Consider the following 25,093-nt stretch of genomic DNA (forward strand, 5'->3'; position numbering starts at 1 on the left):
AATATTGTCAAAAAATGATCAAGTTGTCATAGCAAATAGAAATACCAAAATTGGTGTGTGAAGAAAGCAGAAGTTTTGTGTTGATTTTGGATGACTAAGGTAAAATCAGTATATATTTTAGGAACTTTCTTTCTAAATTGAAAATTGGGCAAATTCGCTGGTCCTCTTACCATGCACATTGATCTTATTAGAGTATAAAGTGCAGGGGACAATAAAATACTCAGTAAATGTGTCAGTGTGTGGTCATCATGTCATAGTGCTTTTCAAGCAGGGTCAAGGTTATCTAGCAGCGATCTTGCTATAGGTTAATGAAAATGTTTTGATGTCATTCCAGAAAACTTACACATGAAAATTAATTGGCAGTTGGTGGGAGATAGAGAATAATTGGCAGGACAATTGGTTCTACATTAGGAGTTTCACATGATAATAATAATATGTTAGGATAGAAGAGGGTGTATGTTATGCCCGTAAGGGGGTACTACACCCCTGCCTAATTTTGTGCCTATTTTTGCATTTTTCTCAAAAATTATAGCGCATTGGGGACAAGTAAGATATGTATATTATAGGGGCAAGGACTACAACTACTGCATCAGAAATTTTATTTCAGCACAGACAACAGTTGTGGAGTTACAGTCAAAAATGAGGGAAACCCAATATTTGATCAATAAATCAATAACTACTTGCTTTGAGTTGCTGAATTTTCAGTACAATAGTTGTAGTCCTTGCCCCGATAATATACATATCTTACTTGTCACCAATGTGCTATAATTTTTGAGAAAAATGAACAAATAGGCACAAAATTGGCCAGGGGTGCAGTACCCCCTTAATCAAAAGTCTGGTATCAAAAGCTATTTGCACACATGATAAACAATTACCTTCTTTTGGATAAGTTGATTAACTTCATATATTTTTGTCTATAATATTATGATGATATAGGCCTACAGAAAAATCAGAAATCAGTAAAATGTAGCTTTGGTGCAGATGTAACGAATTATGTTCCTACGTTTATATCACTAGTCTTTAACCATGCTATAAACAAAATTAATACAATAGCATTGGGTTTCAGTATGTGTAGGACTATAATAGGCCTATATTTGTTGTTTATATATTCCAAAAATAATTATTCTTGATATAGTGTTTAACATTCTGTGTGTTTAAATTTTCAAACCACATTGTTATGAATTAATCTATACTAAAAGATGCGAATGTTGTTTGCTTTTACAAATTTCATTTGTGCAATCACAATTATACTATATATAGACAGTTTTGACGTAAGTATAGTGTGAGAGAGAATACAAAACAGAGTGTAACATAAACTATTGGGCAAAATCGCCAATGAATTAGCTTCCGAAATTCTTGAGGATGTAGAAGGATCACATTTGGTACCAAATGTTTGGAATCTATTCCATCTTTTTTCAAATTTATGTAACAACGTAAAGACTGATGTTGAAAGAATAGCAACAAATGGAACTTGTCTCAAAATGTTCAAACAACCACAATCTTTACACTTAAAAATTATTTTTACTGTATATTTATATTTTTAAAAAGAAAATACAATAAAACAAATATTTCTGGAATGTTATAAAAGGTGTAGGTGAATTGATGGCACAAACTTGGATGAGTTATTGGCAATGAGTACATTGTAAAGGAATCACTGTGATCTACTTTTTGTTATATAATCTTCACATGAAATCATTCCTGTCCCGGTACATCCCTTTTTAAAGGGTTTTTTTATTAAAGCCTTTTCAGATATAAAATGTATCTATTAATGACAAAATTGGTGGCGCTATTTAGTACTGGAAATTACCCTTTCAAGCTTTTAATACAAATAATTCCTTTTATTTTTTGATAAAATATGTTTATAAAATTTCCTTGTTGCTTGTTTCACATATTCCAGCTGTTTTAATGGCGGTATTAATCACCTAACCCTTGCAAATAAAGAAATGTGGTTTAGGATAAATAGCGCCATCTATAGTTTGAATTTAGTTAATAATGAAGCCAATTCTATATAAATCAAACAGCCGTGCTGATGAACCAAACTGCCAATTTTCATATTTGGCAGAAGTAGTTCAATAGCAGTTGGGAGTCCAGTACATTATACACTTCTAGAACGGTTGGGTAAAGTTTTACCCAACCGCTGGGTCCCGCGCTGGGTGCTATGATATGAATTGTTCTGGGTAAACGTGTTGTACTTAAACCCGGTTGTGTAAAGGTACCCAGAGTTATGGCACAAAAATGTGGGTAATTATTTTACTACATTATTGGGTACTTTTGTCCATTTGTTGGGTACTATAATATGCCTTTACCCATTGGTATTGTGTAATTTTCTAACGGTGCTGGGCAATTATTTTTCCACATTATTGAGTAACTTTTGTCCATTTGTTGGGTAATATATTGATTTTACACAATCGGGTAATTTCTTGATAGTGTTGGGTAATTATTTTACTACATTATAAGGTAAATTTGATCCTTTTGTTGGGCAATATTGCCTCCACAATTCACCAATCAACACTTCTTGATGGCGTCATTTTGATACATAAAATCAATAAAAAGTAGGAATATACATTCTGTGGTGTTGCACTGTTTACCCAACTAATAGGTAAAAATAGAGATAAATTGTTTATCCATCACTTTTACCCGACCCACGAACATTTACACAATGTTGGGCAAAGTTTTAATTTTACCCCTCGTGTCCTAACAGTGTAGACCTAGTACTAGTACCGCGGAAAGGTCGGTGTGCCCCGCGTGTAACCTCAGTGTCATAAAAAATGATATTTTAATGTTATCGGTTACAATAATTATAACATGGTTTTAAGCAGAGCATACAGCGCCACTAATAGCTACTAATCAGAAAGAATGTGTTCGAAAACAGTGCCCTAATTCGTATATTCTTGAAACTATAAAAAATGGGCTATTCCAGTTAAAATAAAAACTACCCCTGTGGAATATTTTGGAAATATCTACCACATGGGAGTATGTTTTTTCCAATGTGATTGGTCATGGTAAATCATTTTGAAACCTATACCCTCTCTGTATTTTGGCGTTAACAATAATCATCCACAACTGAAGTATTTAAATGGAAGTTACCCAATTGTCTATTCTATTCAAAATCCATACTCCCACTGCGGAAAACTTTAGCTAAATCTTCCACAGGGGTAGTGTGGATTTTAAATGGAATAGCCCAATATCTCCACCCGGGATACTCCCATCCCCAACCAAATCACTGGTGGCGATGATGGCCATAATGGTGCTATCCAACATGGTAGAAGAGCAGTAAACACAAACTATTTTAAAAGAAACGTTTAAATGCCGGGTTAAATAAGGGTAGTCAGCCGGAGGTTTTTGGTTCACGGAGTGAACTTTAATATCACTTGCACCTACATCTCAAATGCACAGTTTATCCCTTACATACCTTTCATCTTGAACTGTTGCCCTCCAACCCTGTGGTTAAGAGGCTAGGGAAAAAATCCTAATATCTCATACCCTCATTTGTATGCCTCTTTCTAATCCTGCCCCACATGACAAAGACTAATTAGCCCATTGCAATGAGACTGTACAGTGTATGAACATTTTAGCTTTTTTTTCTAATCCTGTTTACTATTTTTATTCTAGTCATCACATGATTATAACAGGCTTTAATGATTGGTGAGCAATTGTTTACCAAGTGATAAGGATGGGATATAGAAAAAATACACTGGATATTTCACTACAACCAGTTTACTGCCAAAAGCCCGCGGGAAAAATGAAACACAACTTCATATTCTTGAACATGATAAGTATTTAAAACCAGTAACCTCCATACTTTATAGAATTTGAATACATATTTACCAAGCAATGCTTGCTTATATTTCCTGTCAATAACTGGAGGCCTATATAATGACAAATTTGGGTATTTAATTTTCTCATCACCCCTCCCACGGTTTTTGAAAGTATAGGCATATATATGATAGGTGTCCATGTCATACTGTGTATAAGTAGGCATCTTATCAAGGCCTTACCTACATGTATAATTAAATATGATAGTGACATGAGTAACCATCTTATGAGGCCTTATCTACATGGTATAATTGAATATTATGGTGATATTTGAAAAGACTGGTTCCTTTTTGCATGACAATTAGAGAAAACGATTATAGAAGCTGCATCAAAAGATTGATACCCATCAGTTTTGATAGTTATTGAAAAGCTTGGTTCTTCCAAATGCAATATTGGATCCCCTTAAAATTACCGGGCCATAAATCTATTGTACTGACTTTATGACATTAATCACCAAATAATGCGAATCCTATGTTGCATTTTGATGTAGAAATCATGCGCATAATCACTGGAAACTGATGGGTACCAATCATTTTGATACAGCCTGTACACCTGATCCGTAAACTTTGTTTTTGTCAATTCCGTGAGTATATATGACTCAGTGTGATTGCGTCATGGTACCACGTGGGATGCATGCATGCGCACGGGGTTCCCGTGTTGGGTTTGGTAGACTTGGCAGTGTTTAGGGTTGTGTCTCAATCTGGGGGAAAATACTATACAAATCCATATCAGATTACATTTTCGTCAATGTCTTTAGAACAGAATATGGGTTTCACATGAAACTTTCACACATTGTTACCCTGTTTAAGTATTCTAAATTGAATATAACCCTTTTTTATATACTTTTCACACGGACATTTTTAATTATCATCATTATTAATAAAACAAAAATGTGCAGAGACAATCGCCATTACATGCTGTCTACTGAAGATAGTACCCGAAACGTTGGGTTGTCTCGTTAATTTCCAGGTATCTACTGAGCAAGAGATTAATACACCGCACTTCATTTGCGAGTGGGATGGAAATTACCCCAGCACACACAACAATCTTTTAAAACATTCTAAGGGACGCACCATTAGATACCAAGGGGGGGCTGGGTAGTTTTTGAAGAAAAAAAAAATTTGCCGCGCCATCTGAGCAAAAAAAAAAATTTGCTCCACCTCGGACCAGAAAAAAAAAGATTTGATGTCAAGGGTGAAAAAAAAATTGTCACAGTTTAGTGAAGAAAAATTAACCTCATATAGCTTTTATATTGCAAAATTGTTCACGCTTCGCGCGAATTTGCTCCTTTTTTCATCAAGAATATTTATTTTAGCTTCGAACTGGTACGTATTTTGTGCGCATTTGTTTGTGAAAAGTTATTATGTGAGCCGAGTCTGTGAGTGAAAACACTTGATTCACTACTTCACAGATTTTCACCAAATTCCACCCCAATGTCAAAATTATTATTGAAATCTGAGCCACATGCTGGGGCCACATGACTGATTGAGAGCATAGGCGTAGATCCCGGAGGGATAAATCCCCCAATATTTGCTAGGGGGTGGTCCATACAATCATCCCCAATGTTGATGCCTGTATGTGGGTTTCTGACAAAATTAACCTAAAAAATCCCAATTTGTGCACGCTTCGCGCGCATTTATTCCACATTTGTACCATATTTCACCAGTTTAGCTTCAATAGACCTATGCCAAAAGGAAAATTTTTACACATAAATATAATGATGTTTTTTGTGGCACTCGAAATTTAGGTGCTACAAAACGTAAAAATGATTAAAAATATGGACAAAATTTTACAACTCGACAAACAAATTGTTGAAAATTATAGGACTTTACGATTGCCAAAAAAAAAAAATTTGTCTCTCCGAGGTGTTGAAAAAAAAAAATTTGCTTCATCCAGGGGCTAAAAAAAAAAATTGCTTCACCGAGGTGCTAAAAAATTTTGTCACAACCCCAACTACCCAGCCCCCCCTTGATATCTAATGGTGCGTCCCTAAACATGTTATAAACGCTACTGATTTGGATTAAAACGTCATTTAAATGTCGAGTTATATGAAGGTCATGAAAACATTTTTACAGCTGGATCATCGCATTACTGAGGAAGTCAACCGAACTAGGTGACGAAAAAATTTCTTGTAGAATTTTGGATTTGTCTGCATAATTATCAAATTGTAAGCTTAGTAGTTAACCCCCTAAGCACTACCTGCCGATCTAACATTGTCTCTGATTGGTCAGTTACATATCTTTAAATATCTTTAAATAATATTTGAATTATGACAAAATAGCGTAAACTTTAACTACATTATGCCTACAATATTACGAAGGATCAGAAGAGGAAAATGATAATCATAACGAAGCAAACAAACAGGATTCGAACAGTGACTCCAATAAACAAAAGGTTTCAAGTCGGCGCATTTACCGCTGGAAAAAATCCATCTGAGATTACATTTTCGTCAAAATCGGTATAACGATAAAGCCTGCAAAGGCTACAAAAATTGCACGAGACTGTTGAGTCTACAAAATTTAATATCAGATGGATTTTTACATCTGATTTACACAATCCTGACGGAATATCGGTGCCACATCCAGTATGGTGTTACACGCCCGCACTCGCCATAGTTAAGTATGTTATTATTCCGCATTATCTTTGCATAATAGTTGAAGTGCATATTCAACTTACACTCTCCCCTTCCCAATTCCCCGTCTTTCAAGTATTAGTATGCGCATCACCGACCATATTGCAAAGTATTTCACCCTGAAAGTTATATGCCGCGTAACTTTCGCATTTCCTGTAATGTAGTTTTCACTACATAGTACATTTAATTTTGAATTTCGAATGAAACGAGACATTGGGCTGGTTTGTAACATGTTACCATTGAATACTGAACTACCGTACCACCATCTGACGTTGGCATACGAGTATTCACACATTTTGTCCCTATTTGGTAGACGATACCTTTGTCATTCTGGAGATGGGTAATGACGTTTACCCAGACACTCCCTGATAGATCATCACATAAACGATGTGTTCGTGTTTGCGTCTGAGGCTGTGCTTTGCAAAATATACACTGTGAAGTATTTTCTACCTTTGACACACAAGGCACAGTAATATGGAAATTTAAAGCATCACATTTCTGTACTTGATTTAATCTCCAAGAATACCTGTCCTTGGCAATGGACCATCTTAACGTTGGTGTTATGGTTGTAAACTTTTTGTTCACATTAATTCTGTGAAAGTTCCTATTTTGTGTGTAACGTCCAAGTGAGTCTGTTGTCCGATTTCGTCTACCATCCGCTTTTAGTGACGAATATTTGAATGCCTCGTACAAATGCTGTCTTAGTGTGTTTGGGGCTTTGTCCTTTGCCACTGTTGATTCTTCCACCTTTACCAGTTCCGAAACAGACATGTTTATAAACTGAACATGAGAAAGAATTTCATCAATTATTTCAGTTTGGCATTCTTTCTGAGACAAAATCCAACCTTGAACAGCCAAGTATACATCATACTCACTGTGCACAATGATGTCAGCTCTTTGCAGAATCGTCGAAACATGCTGTGCTGACAGCGACGACCAATGAGGCATCTCAGATGCCATTTTCAAATTGTAGCACACGATGACGAAACATCTTTCTAAAACGTCTGTGGCTCCTAGATTATCACAGACAGGTATCCACAATATCGCTTCCTCTAGATTCCCTTTGTTTATTATATCAGTCATATATTGTAAACAGTTACGCTTGACTTTCGCATCATACTTATCTGCTAGCATTAGTAGATGTGGTACACTTTCTGGACACACATTCAATACTCCAGAATAGAAATATCGTATGAAGGTATCAAATACGCTTTCACAGTCAGGAGTTTCGTGAAGAACAATCTCATTTTTGTTAGACTCTTTCCATTCGCCGCCGTAAAACATACGATGGAAATATTCACTTGACGCTGTCAGAATAACCTTGTGAAGGTGGTAGCGAGAACTTCCAACAATGAGAGTGATGTCAGATGTAGTTTCATCATTGAAGAGGCGACTAAGTCCTTCAGCGACAGAGTCTTTACAGTCTAGTGCTTGTGGTGAGTTATGCGCCATCTTGCAGAGAAAGATAACTGCAGGGAATTGGTTCTTGTGTAGTAAAGTATCTGTTAAGGCAAAGAAAAGATTAGCATCATAAATAACAGTTTCAGCAATTTTATGGCAATAAGATATGTCTATACTAGTTGGTGTTTAAATGTATTCTTATAGTTTTATGCCATCTTATATTTTGATTTCACGATGGCGTCCAAAATGGCCTCGAAAACTTACAAAGGGAAAGTATTTGGATCAGTAAATATTTGATTTACGAATAAAAGGGTTTAAAATCTAATTATTAACATCACCCCCAACACAGACCATGGTTTTTTGCTATCGGAAGGGCGTAGAAGGAACGAAAAGTAGAAAAGATGAACATAGAAGTCACTTCGAATCGAACCTTAGACCCCTCTCATGCAATCACAAGATCACCAACCGGTGGGGTTTTGCTATTAAAAGTTGCTTTTTGCCTTGTATATAGAAGTACCGTAATTTTGCGCCATTTTATGCGATTCCTTTTCTTCAATCGGCACCAACTGAATCAACGTTCATTTTACGAGTTACTATTATTTGTTCCAAATTCAGTGATTCCTCATACACATTATCCTGGGTACATGATTAGTAAAACACTAGTACTAGATTTTGACAGTGACGTCAGACGCGAACTAATCTTGAATTCTGTCTCAGATTATAGATGTGTAGATAGTTAGATACGCTGTTCGCATGAATGTCAATCGGGGGGGGGCAGGGGGCATGTCCCTCCACATTTTGGGATGGGGGATAAAATATCAAATGCCCCCCCTCGTTTCCCGGCAAATACTACCCTGATCTAAGTAGGCTTACTATAAAAATACAAGCAATAATCCGTATTATACCTTGGTATTTTGGTATTATATTTTTGGCTAAAATGGTATTAAAATTGAAAGTTTTCTCGCGCTCTGCTCGCAGTTTCATCAAATTTATAGTCACATTCACCTTCATTGGGGCCAAAATAGTACTGTCAAGTTTCGTGCGAACAATACAAGCAGTTGTCCTCGTAAACTAGCATCTTTCCATTAATATCTCGATGGTTTCAGTACACAAAAATGCGATGTGAACGAATATTATTTTCCGGAGTTGTTCGCAAGGGTTGAACATCTTAGCCGAGGCCTCCAAAAACTTTCGGTGTTTATCTTTACTTAGAGTGGCCTTTGTCCAAAATATTGTTATAAAATTCACTTACCTCGTTACTTCAGCTTAATTGCTTGTACTAGACTCAGCCCCGTCTGAATGTATCAAGTTCAAAAACCTGTTGATTCTCTCTTCAATATTATCAGAAGTTGTACAGTATTTCATTTAGCTGGTAATTTATAGTGTGCAACAACTCACGTCAAACATAGAGTGTGTTTTAATATCAGCTTATCTTTGCATATTGCAGCATTATCATTCCGTATAACGCCGCTATAAACACGCTCATAGTGGTGCAATTAAGTGGATAATTATTATAATACTATTTTTATGTGGGAAAATATCGATGAAAGTTTGTATTGATGGGCCTGTATAACAATTGATATGGCAGCAATGATGGTCACTAAAAAAAACCCAAAAAAACACAAAACAAAACAAAAACCCAAAAAAACGACACAGTTCACGGATCAGGTGTATAGTAATTTATTCTAACTTTTAAATTTTCATATCAAAGTGAATTGAGACATAATGACATCCCACACTGCAAATCCCAAGTTTTCATTACAATTAACGCTTTTAAAGTAACGGATAATAAACACTACCGCACATATACGAACACTTTTTAACGTGTTTTTTTAAACTTAACTTGTTCACAGTTAATGCTTTATTGTTTAAATGATAACAGACATGTTAAGATATTTCAATGAAGACGTCAAAATGTTTGTTAAATTATGTTCAACTTTAACACACATATAAATCAATGAATATAATACCATTATTTGTAATAATAATGACTAATATTGCATCTTAAGGGGGCACGCAAGATCCTCAAAGTGGGAAATTCTTGACAATATTTTGTATTGATGATGATAAGTACATAAAAGTATACATTTTGAGAAAAGAAATGATGCAAGGATTCCGTCCAACTAGCACGGCAGCTTTTCCATTTAATACTCTAAATATCAAAATCGACGCAGTCACAAAACTAGTAACGGTTTTCTCAAATTCTAGAATATTTTCTTCGTTTTTTTTCATTCTGAATGGATTTAAGATTTATTTGATTCATTAAATAAAGCACTAAACTATATACAATAAAAGCTTCAAATACAGTGCGCAAAAGAACTAAGGTACCAGTTATGTTCACCCCTGTTTATCCTAAACAAAGACAGATATGTCAAAATTGTAACCAGCAGCCAATAGCTGCATCTTTTAGCTCGGATTTAAGACCTCATTCTCTTGAAATCGTTCAAGAAATAAAGACAAAATGATCCAAAAGCCAAGGAAGATGCAAGTTCAAAAGTTGCCGTTTGCTCCATTGCCTGATTGCACGTCCTATTGATTTGTACACTAAAACTAACGTCGTGCTTTCATTAATAAGAACATATAAGTGCAACTTTTGATTCGGTTCCTTCCTTAGGTTTAAGGTCCCGTATCCATAGGCTGTTCCCTTGTGGCGTTTGCCCTTTTTCCGTGTTCACTTGTTCCCATGTGACCTGCCACACAGACAACGAACCTTTGTTTTGCTTAGTGGCCGTATCCATAGGTTGCCACACAGGCAGGTCACATGGGAACAAGTGAACACGGAACAAGGGCACACGCCACAAGAGAACAGCCTATGGATACGGGGCCTTAAATCACCTAATATGATTAACCAATTTCAACAAATTCAGATCAGATCTCCAGAGTACAGGTATTGGCTGCTTGTTTAAATTTTGACATGATTATTTGTCTTTGTTTTGGAGATACAGGGGTGAACATAACTGGTACATTAATTTTCTTTGTGCACTGTTGACCGCAGTTGGTTATTTATAAGCCCAACGTGGCACCTGTCAAAATACCGCAAGCGGGACTCTAACACCACAGAAAGTATATTCTTACTTTTTGATGGCATATCGAAATGATGCAGTTAGAGTCCGGCAAGGTCCGCAGAGCTGCGATTGTATTTGTTCGCCGGCAACTCAACCCAAACCTCCACGTGGTGTCGGATGGGTAACGCTAACTTGGGCAATGGGGAACAGGGGTTAATGCGAGGAAGTCAGCTAGCGGAGGATCGTGTATGAGTTTTGGCCACGTTCTAGCCCTTCCTCGGCTGACTCAGCCTGGTGTGGCTCTGAGGAGATACCGTTTGGTTTTTAACTACGTCTGCAAGGAAATTAATTTGGATTCACCGTACGAGTATAGAGCAAGAGCTATTAACGAGGCATCAAGAAGATAGGAAATAACTAAGATATCCAGGTGAAATATGACAAAGGAGTAGGTACTGGCGGAAATAACCTTTTGAGTTGAAAGCGTCTTTCAAATCTACAAAAAACGAAAAACGAATGATGCAGTTGAATGATGCATGCCAATTATCATATTACTTGAATTACAATTGTACAATATGATATTTTATGACAAAGATTAATCTTGTGTTGTGCAAACTATTATTTACATGGGGAAATGTATTATTTTAATCATGTTTATAGTCCAGTCAAGTTACCATGAACACGTATGCGGTCTTGTATGTGTTCTTATGAATGTTGGCATTTGGGTAAGTCAGGATGTAAAGATTTTAACGTGAATGAAGGTTATATAAAGGGTATAAAACGTTTTAATAACATTATAAAACATTTTGAAGTGTTTTTCATTTAAAACGTTTTAAAAACGTTAATCGTCACCTTTATATAAACCGCCATTTAAATGTTATTCAAACGTTTTGACAAAACCAAAACATAGTTATAACCTTGTTAAAAGGGCATTTCGTGATCCACAGCCTCATCCCCTACTTTTCTAAAAAAAAAGTTGAGATTTTTATATCACTGGAAACCTCTGGCTACATAATGTTTATGTACAAAATATTTCTTGCAGATTAATCATGTTAATTCGTTTAGCAAAGATATCGTGAAATTTGAATTTCGTTCTGGTGCACCAGAACGAAATTACAACGTATTGTCTATGGAGCAGTGTAATACACATAATCATGCATAACATAATCGTGCAATCAACTGACATTTTGGGAATATGCTTTTTTCGTGGATATGTACTTAAAAGGTCATAAAAAGAGGATGCTAGGATCACGAAATACTCCTTTAATAACATTTGAAAGACATATGTCTCCGTTCCGTAGGAGTCATTTAAATTGGCAAGTAAAGATATCGATGAAATGTTTTGATTCGTCAAAAATTGCTACTTAAAGATTTTGTAATTTTACACTAAATTGTATGCATCTACGCATTTCCTGTTTTAATAGCTCTTACCACATTTTAAGGTAAATTTACCTATACATGACTATGTGGTTACCGTAGCACGATCAAAGTCGTGCCATTTTGTGAACTTTGACTCAAGACACCAGACACTGGCGTGGCGTCACTCTGCTATGTTATATATGGCAGAAGAGGTATTTTGAAAGTATTTGTTCTCAGACCAGAAATGGACCCCCTTTTGACCTTTTTGAACCCAAATTTGTAAACATCACATAGGCACCGGTCAATGTCAATGCATAAGTGCAAGTAAAGTTACTCTGCTATTTATAAGTGACAGAACAGGTATTTTGAAGGTACACTGTATTTCGTTTTAGACCGGAAATTACCTCTTAATGATATTGACCTTTGAACCCAAATCTGTAAACACCCTGTAGGCACTGGCTCATGGCTATTAATACATCTGTACAAGTGGTATTACTATGCTATGTATTTTGTGGGTGAAGAGGCATTTTGAGATGAGAATCATGTTTTTGACTTGGACTTGGAACTGGTTGGTTTGAGCATGATACATGATTTTATCGGTCGAGGATAGAGCATTTTGAAAGATCATGCGAGATGAAAATATCATTTTCGTGTTTTCAGAATAAATAGCCTTCAGAAATATGCAAATGCGGCTATTGTCCGAGTGGTGAAGTAATCGGACAAAGGTATAGGATGCACAATTCTGTAAACATAAGAATGATCAAATTCGGTCGAAACATGTCAGAGCTAGTGGCAGCACACGACGAAAGCTTTGATGGAACACCTTTACTTTCATATGGAAAAAACAGGTAATGCTCTGAGATGCCCGAGATATCTATGATGTAGCCACAATTTTGACATTGTAGCGCATGGAATGCCCTAGAATGGTTTCAAAAGGGTTGGAAACGCTGATAAATATACGAAACAGCATAGATCTGGGCCAAAAAAGTCACGGGTCTATACATGTACAAGTAGCCAGGTATAGCCCCCTTCATCTGGCCAGACGCCACCAACGGCATCTATCTCTAGTTCCGAAAAACTCTGGGTCACATAGTGATTGATATAAATTGATAAAAAACAAAACACAGTCATGACTAATTCACGGCTGTTCAATTTTCAATTTTGAATGAAACGAAGCATTTGGCTGGTTTGTAACACGTTGCCAGCGGAAACTCAACAACAGTACCTCCATTTGCCGTTGGCATGCTAGTATTCACAGACTTCGTCCCGATGTCATAGATGATACCTTGGTCATTCTGAAGAATAGCATTGACGCTTACGGAAACTTTACCTGGTATGTCATCATGTAGATAATATGTTTCTGACATAAATGAAAGTTTCTTACCGCGGTGTCTATATTCTTCTATTTCTCTTGAAACATCTGGTACAGTAATTCTTAAGCATAAAGTACCATTCTTGTTTTGCACAAAACTCAGCATCCATTTATATGTATTAGAAAAGTCACCACGACATTGTGGCTTAATGGCACCAGAAACAGAATATCCTTGCAAAGTAACGGTTTGAAGGTTTCCCGTTGCTGTATAGAAACGACTGGCAGCTTCTTTTGTCTTCAGGCTGCTTTCCGCTTTTATTGCCAGATGTCGAAAAGCATCATTAAGATGTTGTTTAAGCGAGCTTTGCGATTGGTCTGTGGCCAATGTAGACTTCTCAATCTGTACAAGATGAGACGCGGTCATATTCTTGAACTGGACAAGAGCTAATAGGTCGTTGCTGTTATCAGTGTTGCTTTGCTTCTGAGACAATATCCAGCCTTGCACAGCCAAATATACTTCATATTCATTATCCACGATGATGCCAGCTCTTTGTAGAATCGTCGAAACATGCTGAGCTGAGAGTGACGACCAATGAGGCATCTCAGATGCCATTTTCAAATTGTAGCATACGATGACATAACATCTTTCTAATACTTCTGCGGCTCCCAGTTTGTCGCAAATCGGTATCCACAATAGCGCCTTTTCTAAATTTCCTTTGATTATAACATCAGTCATAAACTTTAAACAGTTACGCTTCACCTTACAGTCATACTTATCTGCCAGCAATAGTAGGTGTGGTGCAGTTTCTGGACATAGATTCACTTCTCCAGTATAGAAATATCGTATGAAGGTATCAAATACGCCTTCACAATCAGGAGTTTCGTGAAGGACAATCTCATTTTTGGTAGACTCTTTCCATTGGCCGCCGTAAAACATACGATGAAAGTATTGGCTAGATGCTGCTAGAATATTCTTGTGAAGATGGTAACGAGAACTTCCAACCACTAGAGTGATGTCAGATGTAGTTTCATCATCGAAAAGGCTACTTAAGCCTTCAATAAGAGAATTCTTACAGTCTACCGGCGATATAGCAGTTGAGTTACATGCCATCCTGCAATCAAAAAAAGTAATTGTCCAGAAATAAGTCTTCATTCAACTACATAACTAAAATGATCTTAACTTGCATTTCATATGCAAAATTCTGTTAGGGACGCACCATTATACTTCAAGGGGGGAGTAGGAAGTTTTTAAAAAGCAACTTTCCCCACTACATGAGCTAAAAAAACAAACAAAAACTTCCCCCACCTAACTGTGTATAAATGCATGAAATTAAAAAAAAAAATTTCCCCGACCCCAACTTCTTAACCCCCCTTGAAGTCTAATGGTGCGTCCCTTGTAGTGTAAAAGTGCCATAACTTCTTAATTATACCCGCAAGAGATATCGTCGGCAGAATGCAACACATGCAAGTGCATTTTTCTCCATTTTACAGAAGAAGCATTTTTATGTTTAGTTGGTTCCCAGCAAACACAAGCATGTTTTTAAAACGTTTTAAACATGTTTTATTTGGGGTTTTGTTTAGATAAAAACGTTTTTATAACATTAAGTATCGGGTTATATAAATGTCATGGAAACATTTTAAAACGTTTTGTATGAAAACACACTACAATAATATATTTAAAATGTTTTCAAAATGTTATTGTAAAATAATCCTTGCAAACATTTTTTGCCAAATATTTTGTCAACACTTAACATCATGTTAGAATGTATTTGCAGTAGGTTATCGGCAAATGTTTTTGAATGTTATGAAAACGTTTTATGCCCTTTATATGTCCTTTATGTGACCCGACATTTAAACGTTTTCTGGCAATCTTTTATAACCTTTTGCGAATGATGTTGAAAACGTTTTGTGTTGGCTGGGTTTCGTTTTTATCTTTAAAATATTGGACATAAAATGTGACTCACTTAGGTACTTTAAGGGGGTACTACACCCATTGCAGTGGTATGCAAAATGACGGGGCAAATCTTCTCGTTCAATTGGTGGCATCAGTATCAATGACGCGTACATACTTCTAACGGTATAAGCCAAAAAGTGGTACATCACTGATGTTTTAAATTCACTTCATTTTGGAAAGCTTACTATCAACGGATTTCGTTAAAATTTTGGATATGTGTTGCTAACACATTAGGAAATAATGTTGATATGTAAAATGGGAATAAATGGTCCCTGATTTCTTTTATGACTTCATGAACTTCGTGCTCCACAAATATCAAAAAAACGAACCGGTTAAAAGGCTTCTATTTTCAATGTTGAGCTATATTTTGTATTTTGAACTTGCGACACTATTTCACTGAAACTTAATTAAGCCATAGGTAACAGGTTACCACAACCACACTACAGCAATGTTGAAAAATATTGTATTTTTTGTCATCTATACCACCATATTAGGTAGTTTTCCGTAAGCTTCATTTTTGTGATTTTGGTAACTATTTTATATTTATTTGCCCAATCCATCTCAACTAGGCAATCTAAATTGTACTCACCACTTACATCCCAAGGTATTTTAATATATCCACCTCACAAATTTCCATTATATATCCAGTAACAGACAAAATATCAAAATTGATGCCTCATTATGACATGTATGATATCACAGACTATCACATGTATTCAAAATGGATGCCTGAATTTGACCTGAACCAATTGACCTATAACCTGACCTTTGATGACCTTATAGCCTTTTTAAATCTCTTTTCCTAACAACACATTATACAAGATACATACATGGTGTAGTATGAAATTGTCTATGTGGAAGAGATTAGGCGTATTTAATTTATTCAGTGTTATAATCAGTGAGTACATTTCTATAGATAGTATAACAAAGGATTTAATGTATTCTATTCATGTATTCTACTTGGACATGTTCAATAGAATAAATCATGGTTTGTTATGAAACACACATCTCAGTTACTAGGTTACAGTAAAAAAATTATATAAGGCTAAAATGGCTTACTAAAATGGTTTAAAAACAGTTTGTATGTAGATATATTTCATAAGTTCATGACATGAGGTGATGAACATATATGTACTTTATAAATTTGCAAGAAAAAAAGAAGAGGGGTACTGATGAAAATCGGGGTGTTATTCCCCCTTAATGCATGAAATATAACATTGTTGATAAAAAAGAAATAAAATACCGTTATTTTTTTATTTTTTTGTATTTGAACAATAGCCCATGAGGAGTGACGCAGGTCAAGAACGTATATTGGCACCTCACGGTTGTTTGATGGAATCATTTATTAGTTTTTCAAAATAAAACATCCCGTACAACCAAATTTTAGGCTTAAACAGCTAAATGTGATACCATGCTAATGTATACAAATGCCTTTAAGTCATTCTCAACTTTAATTTCCCATATTTTACAAAATTATTCACTTTTATAGTATTTTTATAGCGTTTTTCGTATATAAAATGTATCTATTAATGACAAAATTGGTGGCGCTATTTAGTTGCTGGAAATTACTGTTTCAACCTTAACACAAATAATTATTTTTTATTGTTTGATAAAATATGCTTATAACATTTCCTTGTTGCTTGTTTCACCTATTCCAGCTGTTTTTAATGGCAGTATTAATCACCTACCCCTTGCATTATATGATTTAGGATAAATAGCGCCATCTATAGTTTGCATTTAGTTAATAATGAAGCCAATTCTATACAGCCTGTCTAAAAAAAAATGTGCAAGTAAAAAGCGCCCTCTTTGGTATAATGATTCTCTTTTTCCACTTACGACAATTAAACGATACATAAATATTTCACATTCTGCTGTAAAATGAAATACATGTGCATGTCAATGAATTTATCATGGTAAATACTGTTCTCTTTGTCATTCAAGCCATGTTAAAAGACCAACAAATATTGCACACTTATAGGTTAATGAACTTTGACAAGTTCATGAAATTTGACAAATTAATGAAATAGACAACATAATGCACGCGCGACGATGTCGATGCGTCTAATGCACGAGCCCGAAGCTATCATTGATTTACGTGTACAGCCCTATTCAATAGTAAAAGTGGCACAATTGAGATTTTACCCTTTCGTTGTTAACTAAACATATCTCAAGATTGAAAAGAGCAAATTGAACAGATCAAAGGGCATTTGAGAGCTAAGAATGTGCCCCTGACGTTGATGTAAGCATTATGTCACAACGATATTTTCTAATTGCCACAGAGGGCGCTTTTCACTCGCACAATTTTTTTTTGAGACAGGCTGTATACATCAAACAACCGTGACCTAGGCATTATAAAAGACAATCACATGGGCCAATCAGTGGTTTACAGCAGCTTGGGGACTACAAGAGTGAAGGGGTACAGTAAAGCATCAGACACTAGAAATAAGATGCTTATGCACCCTGTTCTTGTAGGATGGTGCGCCGTTGTCAGATATGTCTCCGACTACTTCATCTGGTGAGCTATTCTAAACGTGAACTGCAGTGTGGATGAAGGTCCTGCCAGTAGATATAGTTCTAGAAACTGGTACTGTGAGAACATGGCAAGGTATGGACAAGCTGGAGTGGGTAGCTCTTCTGACTGTTTTGTTAAAATAACAGTTATGAAGTAAATAAAAAAGTTAAATATTTTATATTGGATTGGCCCAACAACAACAACAAAAACCAGCAACCACAACTACAATATGCTAAAATGAAGCCATTCGACCAGAGATAATAGACTATGAGATGAGACACTCCGTATTGACGCCCTATATATATACCGTTGTTGAGGACAGTGGTATAGCGCGGGCTCCCATCGAACATGTTCAAGTTCGTGGCACTCCCCTTGCTCACAGTCGTTGACGTTTGAAATCATATCTATAAATCATGCTCATTATTAACATTACATATTTCACTTGTTTGAAGTGTGCTCGTCATCAATTAAATTAAAACAATGAATTTCTTCATCCCACTGTTTTTGTAAAAGCAACGTTAGATTTAGTATTTATCCAATTAATCAACCGTAAATCCGCTAACTATGGAAGTTTCTAAAGATTCGTGGAGTGTGCTTGCCGGAGCGTTTTCGAATGTACTAAGCTCTAATGTGATAATTCCCCAATTGTCTCGCCCAGTATCATAGTGCAGTTTACTGCACAGCAAACATGATTCGACCTTTGCAGTATTAAACCTGGTCAACAGGAAACTACTCCAGCAAAATCAATCAATAAAGTCTAGTCTATCATCCACATTGAATGGTGGACTGCACTTATGCCCAAATATGGCACTTGCCAATCAATAATCACCCACTTGAAATCCCCTGACTCGCTGCACTGACCAAAGTTATGGACAGATATGGGAGCTGTTTTGGCGGTTATCTGTCATTTACATATCAGGGAGGCACGAACATTTGCAGATGCCCCATATACTCAGTTTTTAGCCTACATGTAATGTATACATTATTCGTGATTGACAGCAAGTACAAAAAATATCCATCAAATGGTTTAGCTTTAATGCCCTACGGAAGAGAGCGGTATACAAGTGAGTGATAGTCACTAAAATGTGCATTCGATTTGCCGTGCCCTACTTACTAAAACACCAAAGTGCGAATATTTCCAAATATCTACATTAGCTAAAAATTTAGGACATGTTATAAAACTATATTTCCTAGAATTTCAGAGAGCCCAAATGCAGTCACAAAGTTTATAATATTACTAAATCACCAAAAGGAATTGTAACGTAGGTATGCAGAAAATAGTTGTATTAGCAATATCAACGTATGTGCAAAAAGATTTGTCTTTGGCATGTCGCATTCTTGAAATATCACCAAAATATCAAGTTTCGGGAAAAAAAAACCCATATTTTAAAACAAACATGAACCTTATTTGGCTTGACTTTGCGAAATGCTTCATGATGCAGTCATGTCTACGGTAGAATTCACCACGACCTGTGCAGGACTTAAACCCCATTAAAAGCTATTAAACCAAGATAACACTCATTGAAAACAGCTCAACTGATTAAATCAGATATTCTCTGGTTGTGCACATGTGTCTATTTTATATGTGCGGTATCGCAATAAGCTGGTATTTATAGCTTCAGTTGGGTAACCGATTATAAAGGAAACGCAAGGAAACAATGGTATGTGGACCTTTGTTCACGAAATGAGACAATGGCCTGCTTTTTGTTAACCAGCATTCTTGAAAATGAGCAACATAATGATTGTTGACTTAACACAGTTTGGAAACAATTTCTTCATATTTTTTGGTGTTATCTGTCGTTTACATATCCTTCCTAAAACACCAAAGTACAAATATTTCCAAACATCTAAATTAGCTAAAAATTTAGGACATGTTACAAAACTATATTTTCTAGAATTTTAGAAGAGTACTTTTAATATTGGCCGGTTATTTTCACACAGCGACGTTAACTAGGCAATGTACTATTACCTATAACATACACTAAAACACCAAAGTACGCATATTTCCAAACATCTAAATTAGCTAAAAATTTAGGACATGTTACAAAACTATGTTTTCTAGAATTTTAGAAGAGTACTTTTAATATCGGCCGATTATTTTTCACCCAGCGACGTTAACTAGGCAAATCCCCATACTTCTAACGTACGCTATTTGTAGAGGTCACGCGTCAATGGTAAGAGCACTGTGTATTGTGTATAGGAAAACGGACAGTAACTGCAGTATGTCTAATTTTGGTCTTGCTAGATTTACTTCGCAACTGTTTTGCTTTAAAGTATTCCAAGCTTAGAAATAAAAACACTACTTGCTTGGTTTTGATTTTTATTATTGTTTAATAATATGCACGGGATGAAATCTTGGGCCCGTTATCCTTTGTTTAAAATACAAAATTATTGGACTCATAAAACACCAAATAAACCGATGGCGCTGTGCAGCTTCGGCTGTTGGGGCCAGCGAGGGGAGACAGGCGCTTGGTGTGTTTTCATGGTTTCGTTTTGCGGATTGGGAGATGTTAATAATTTTGGGGTTGTTTAGTATCAATGTATTCTTTTATAAACATTGTCAGTGCAAAATAAATACATCTGTTTAAATGAATGAAATGAAAGGTACTTCGTAAACGCAAAATAATTAATCTTGTCTTCTATACTGTCAATCATACCAGTCTTACCCCTGCTTAACGAAATTCAACAATATTCAATATCCAATGCAATATCCTCACCACAATAAATACCAACCCCCTATATGATCATAAATTGACACGGAAGCTTCATACCATTCATTTCAATACAATTTATTGCAATCAAAAACGGTCCTGCCATACACCTCTTCCACTCAAACACGTATGTTTTACATTTAATTGACCTTCCCCTCTTCCCTAGAAAAAAAATCATAATAATATTAACTCTAAAGACCATTGAATTCACCACATCACGACCAAGCTTACACTGGGCGCCCCATTCCTTTTTTAAAGGAATATTTATCTTTATCATATCAGGTGGCATGAGTTCAAAGTTCAAGTGAGGGCAAAGAAAAAGAAAAAAATTCTTGTTGGTAATCAATTCGATTATTTAAAATTTATTTGATTAATATACAATGGTTTTCTTTATCCGTCATTAAATATAACAGGTGTCACACCCATGTGGCTATTTTGCGCTGATGGTTTTTTATACTACATAGTCAATAAATCGCAATTTCGAATCAAACGGGGCAGCTGGGTTGTGACATGATGCCAAGGAGACCTGAAATGCAGTACCTCTATCCCACGACCATCTGACGTTTGGATATATGGATGACAAGTTGGTTATTCTTGAGATGAGTTATACGGGGACACTATAAGCCCAATCGCCATTGTAACTTCCGGTTTTTGAGATCAGTTTTGGGACACTTTGACCTCTGACATATCGGGGAAATTACAGTAATTATTACTAATTAATTTATTATTGTCATAATGAATATTATTAAAAATACTTAAATATTTCATTTACTCTATAATAATGTTTTTTGGGTTTGTTTTCATTTTTGTAAAACACATTAGATTATATTTTGTACGCACAAAAACCAATTTTTCTGAATTTTCCCAATAGGTCAGAGGGCAAAGTGTCCCCAAACTGCAAAAACTGTTCCAGGTACATTGCAAACTTCCAATGCCGATTTGGCTTATTAGAGGAAGTGAATTAAATTATCATGATAATTATATAAGATATTGAAGTGTAAATCATATTCCTGCACACAATTATGCAAAGTTCATAGTGATTGGGCCAGTCACCGTGCAATAACAGTCAGTGGCGTAATGTCAATAGAATCAATGCCATTTCGGTGAGCCAAAAATACCGTTTTGACTAATTTGTAAAAAGTTGTCACCGGTTGATATGTACACCTATACCGAGACCTACAATTATACCTGCACATGTCCTGTTTTACTTTTCACTACATGCTGTAAATTTAATTTTCAATTTCGAATGAAACGAGGCATTCGGCTGGTTTGTGACATGATTCCAGTGAGAACTGAACTACTGTACCTCCATCTGACGTTGGCATGTATTTATTCTCAGATGTTTTTGCGATGCGATAGACGACACCTTGGCCATTCTGAAGATGGGCAATGACGCTTACGGGGACACTGCCTGGTATGTCATTATGTAGATAACGTGTGACTGGGTTTCCCAATGGAGGTCTTGTATACTCAATTCTTGAAGCATCTGGTACAGTGATCTTGAAATCTAAAGAACCATCAAATTTCTGCGCATAACTCAGGTTCCACGAATATGTTTTGTAGTAGCCACCACGGCATTTTGGCTTAATGGCAGCAGAGGCAGATTTAACTTGCCATTCAACCGTCTGAAAGTTTTTCTTTGATGTGTAGAAACGACTGAGAGCTTCTTGATCGATTGTGTTTTCAGCTAATTGTAGTGCCAGATGTCGAAAGGCATCATAAAGATGTTGTTTAAGCGTGCTCTGAGCTTGATCAGTGGCTAAAGTAGTCTGTTCAACCTGTACAAGATGCGACGCAGACATATTCTTGAACTGGACAAGAGATAATAGATCCTTGATGATATCTGTGTTGCATTCCTCCTGCGACAAAATCCAACCTTGAACAGCCATGTACACGTCGTATTCACTATCTACGATGATATCAGCTCTTTGTAGAATTGTCGAAACATGCTGGGCTGACAGCGACGACCAATGAGGCATCTCAGATGCCGTTTTCAAATTATAGCATACGATGGCGAAACATCTTTCTAAAACGTCTGTGGCTCTAAATTTCCTTTGTTTATTACATCAGTCATATATTCTAAACAGTTACACTTAACTTTCGCATCATACTTATCTGCTAGCATAAGTAGGTGTGGTACAGTTTCTGGACACATATTCACTACCCCAGTATAGAAATATCGTATGAAGGTATCAAATACGCCTTCTAAGTCAGGAGTTTCGTGAAGGACAATCTCATTTTTGGTAGACTCTTCCCATTCGCCGCCGTAAAACATACGATGAAAATATTCACTCGACGCTGCTAGAATGACCCTGTGAAGATGGTAGCGAGAACTGCCAACCATTACACTGATGTCAGATGTAGTTTCATCATTGAAAATGCGATTTAGCCCTCCAGCAAGAGAGTTCTTACAGTCTACTTCTACTACAGCGGTTGGTTCACCTTCCATCCTTCAGCGGCAAAGATACAAAATAGTTTTCTTTCAAATCTTAGTGATGAATTGGAATTATGATTCCTTATTCAGAAATACGTTATCAATGTTGTTATTCGAAAGACGCCTGAAGGGCTTCCTGTATCTTTATATTGTTGTATTATGATGTATAGAAAACAATGTTTTACAGAGCTCCAACTTTAATTTGAATTCACATTATTGTAATCTAGTTTTGAAGTTATTTTGTGATTAAAGAAAGACATAATGTCGGACTCACTTCAACAGATTGTTTGTAAATTGATGATTTACTACATTTGCGGGCTTTGCAAATGATGGAATACCGTAAAACCTCGTCTACAAGCATACGTATATAGTGTTTTTGATAAGAGCTAAATTGGTTCGAAACAGTCATAAATATGGCAATACAATAGATTGGTCTTATAAAAGTACTTGTTTGTAATATGCTTGTATCGGTAGTTTATTTGCTCAAACTCAAATATTTGTAGATAGCGTCTGTAGAAACATATCTTTCATCAAAATCATTTTATATGCTTGTAGACGAGGTTTTACGGTACCATGCTTGCAGCTGCGCTTTGAATTCAAAGATATAAAAAATACACTGACCTATAGGGAACGATCAGAATCGTGTCTTTGCTTTTAATACGTATACTTCCTTTTAGACTGTTGAAAATAGGCATATTCTCCTTCCATGGTTGTGGCTGATTTTTTTAACCAAATGCTGTCAAGTTCATAATGTTACCCTGTCACAATCGAGTCAATTGTTGCAACAGCTCGCGGGCACCACATTGGGGTATCCAGCTTTTTAAATGTACCGTCGGCTTAAACATTTGTTTATAGGAATTATAAAATTGGCTTACCTTCATGAGCTTATATTTTAAACTTGTTCACTCGCTATTTCAGCTATTGAATTGCTCTTGCTCTTTTGTGATTTTCCGCAATAGTCTTACATACATCCGAGACATACATGCAGGGTTAGGTTTGGGCCTGCTTATATGTCTGTCACTCGTGAGCACACAGTGCGATGTCATCATGGTGGTCATACCATACATGTACGGGATATGTCGCAATAGCTTGAGCATTTGGGAAAATACCGATTACGCGTAATTTGTATACACTTCCGGCATCAGATAGTATCATACTAAAGGGTTCAAAAGAAATAACTCCCCCCCCCCCCCTAAAATTACAAAACATTTCTTTGCATAACTTGACATGTATTTTGTTGATTTGAACAATTCAAAAAGCTGTGAATAGAGGAATCGTTTTTCAACCCTCCCAAAGTTGTTTCATTTGCAAAAACAATATTTTTGGGTAAAATAATCACATTTTCCAAAATGATGCTTTCAGAAAAAGTTGCACTTTACCACTTTATGTACAAAACATTCACGATATTAATAATAAGGTTGATTTATTTCTTGTTTTTCTTCACCTTTCTGTCTCTGATCCTTCACGCACCCATGCAACCATCATTTAGTGCAAAACAAAGATTTGTTGAACTTAATTTTCCGTGTAAATTAGATTTTCTTTGAAGTTTTTAATCAGCAGTTGTTTCAAAATGATAAAATCACTATGAAGGAGAAATGATCTCTCCGCGCATAAATTTGACCAAAAGGGTGAACATTTACCTGTTACAGGATTGGGTCTCTTGAAGCATCTTGCATTTTGATTTAAAATGGTGGCTTTCTTGGATAAAGATGTAACACTCATGATGTGGCCACAAGAGATTGGCTGCATGCAATTAATTGGTTGAATGCTGACTTCCAATCTCCAATCTTTGTTGGCCATTTCTTCTTTGTCATATACGCCTTTATTCAAGGGAGCCGTTGCTCTAGATTTGTGTAACTGTTTCTGTCTACAATTTGCAAGTAAATTTTTCATCTCTTCTAGCAAACGAAAGAAATAAGCATTACACAGCAAACCTTATTTCTACTCCTATAGTGATTGT

The 25,093-nt window shown here is 36.0% G+C and overlaps 3 protein-coding genes across 3 annotated transcripts; all 3 read right to left on the bottom strand.

The window, feature by feature from the left end:
* Positions 1-5,851: 5,851 nt before the first annotated feature.
* Positions 5,852-7,900, bottom strand: LOC140142219 (BTB/POZ domain-containing protein 17-like). The gene has a single exon (XM_072164186.1). It carries the CDS (start codon positions 7,898-7,900, stop codon positions 6,632-6,634), a length of 1,269 nt encoding a protein of 422 aa, XP_072020287.1. The 3' UTR covers positions 5,852-6,631.
* A 5,303-nt stretch (positions 7,901-13,203) lies between these two features.
* Positions 13,204-24,176, bottom strand: LOC140142908 (BTB/POZ domain-containing protein 17-like). The gene is made up of 2 exons (XM_072164933.1): positions 24,009-24,176; positions 13,204-14,634 (listed from the first exon to the last, which is right to left on the bottom strand). The coding sequence occupies exon 2, from the start codon at positions 14,631-14,633 to the stop codon at positions 13,359-13,361; it is 1,275 nt and encodes a 424-aa protein (XP_072021034.1). The 5' UTR covers position 14,634; positions 24,009-24,176; the 3' UTR covers positions 13,204-13,358.
* LOC140142220 (actin-binding protein IPP-like) lies at positions 22,726-23,148 on the bottom strand. The gene has a single exon (XM_072164187.1). It carries the CDS (start codon positions 23,146-23,148, stop codon positions 22,726-22,728), a length of 423 nt encoding a protein of 140 aa, XP_072020288.1.
* Positions 24,177-25,093: the final 917 nt, after the last annotated feature.

This window comes from Amphiura filiformis, chromosome 20 (assembly GCF_039555335.1).
Source record: "Amphiura filiformis chromosome 20, Afil_fr2py, whole genome shotgun sequence".
Classification (NCBI taxonomy): Eukaryota; Metazoa; Echinodermata; class Ophiuroidea; order Amphilepidida; family Amphiuridae; genus Amphiura; species Amphiura filiformis.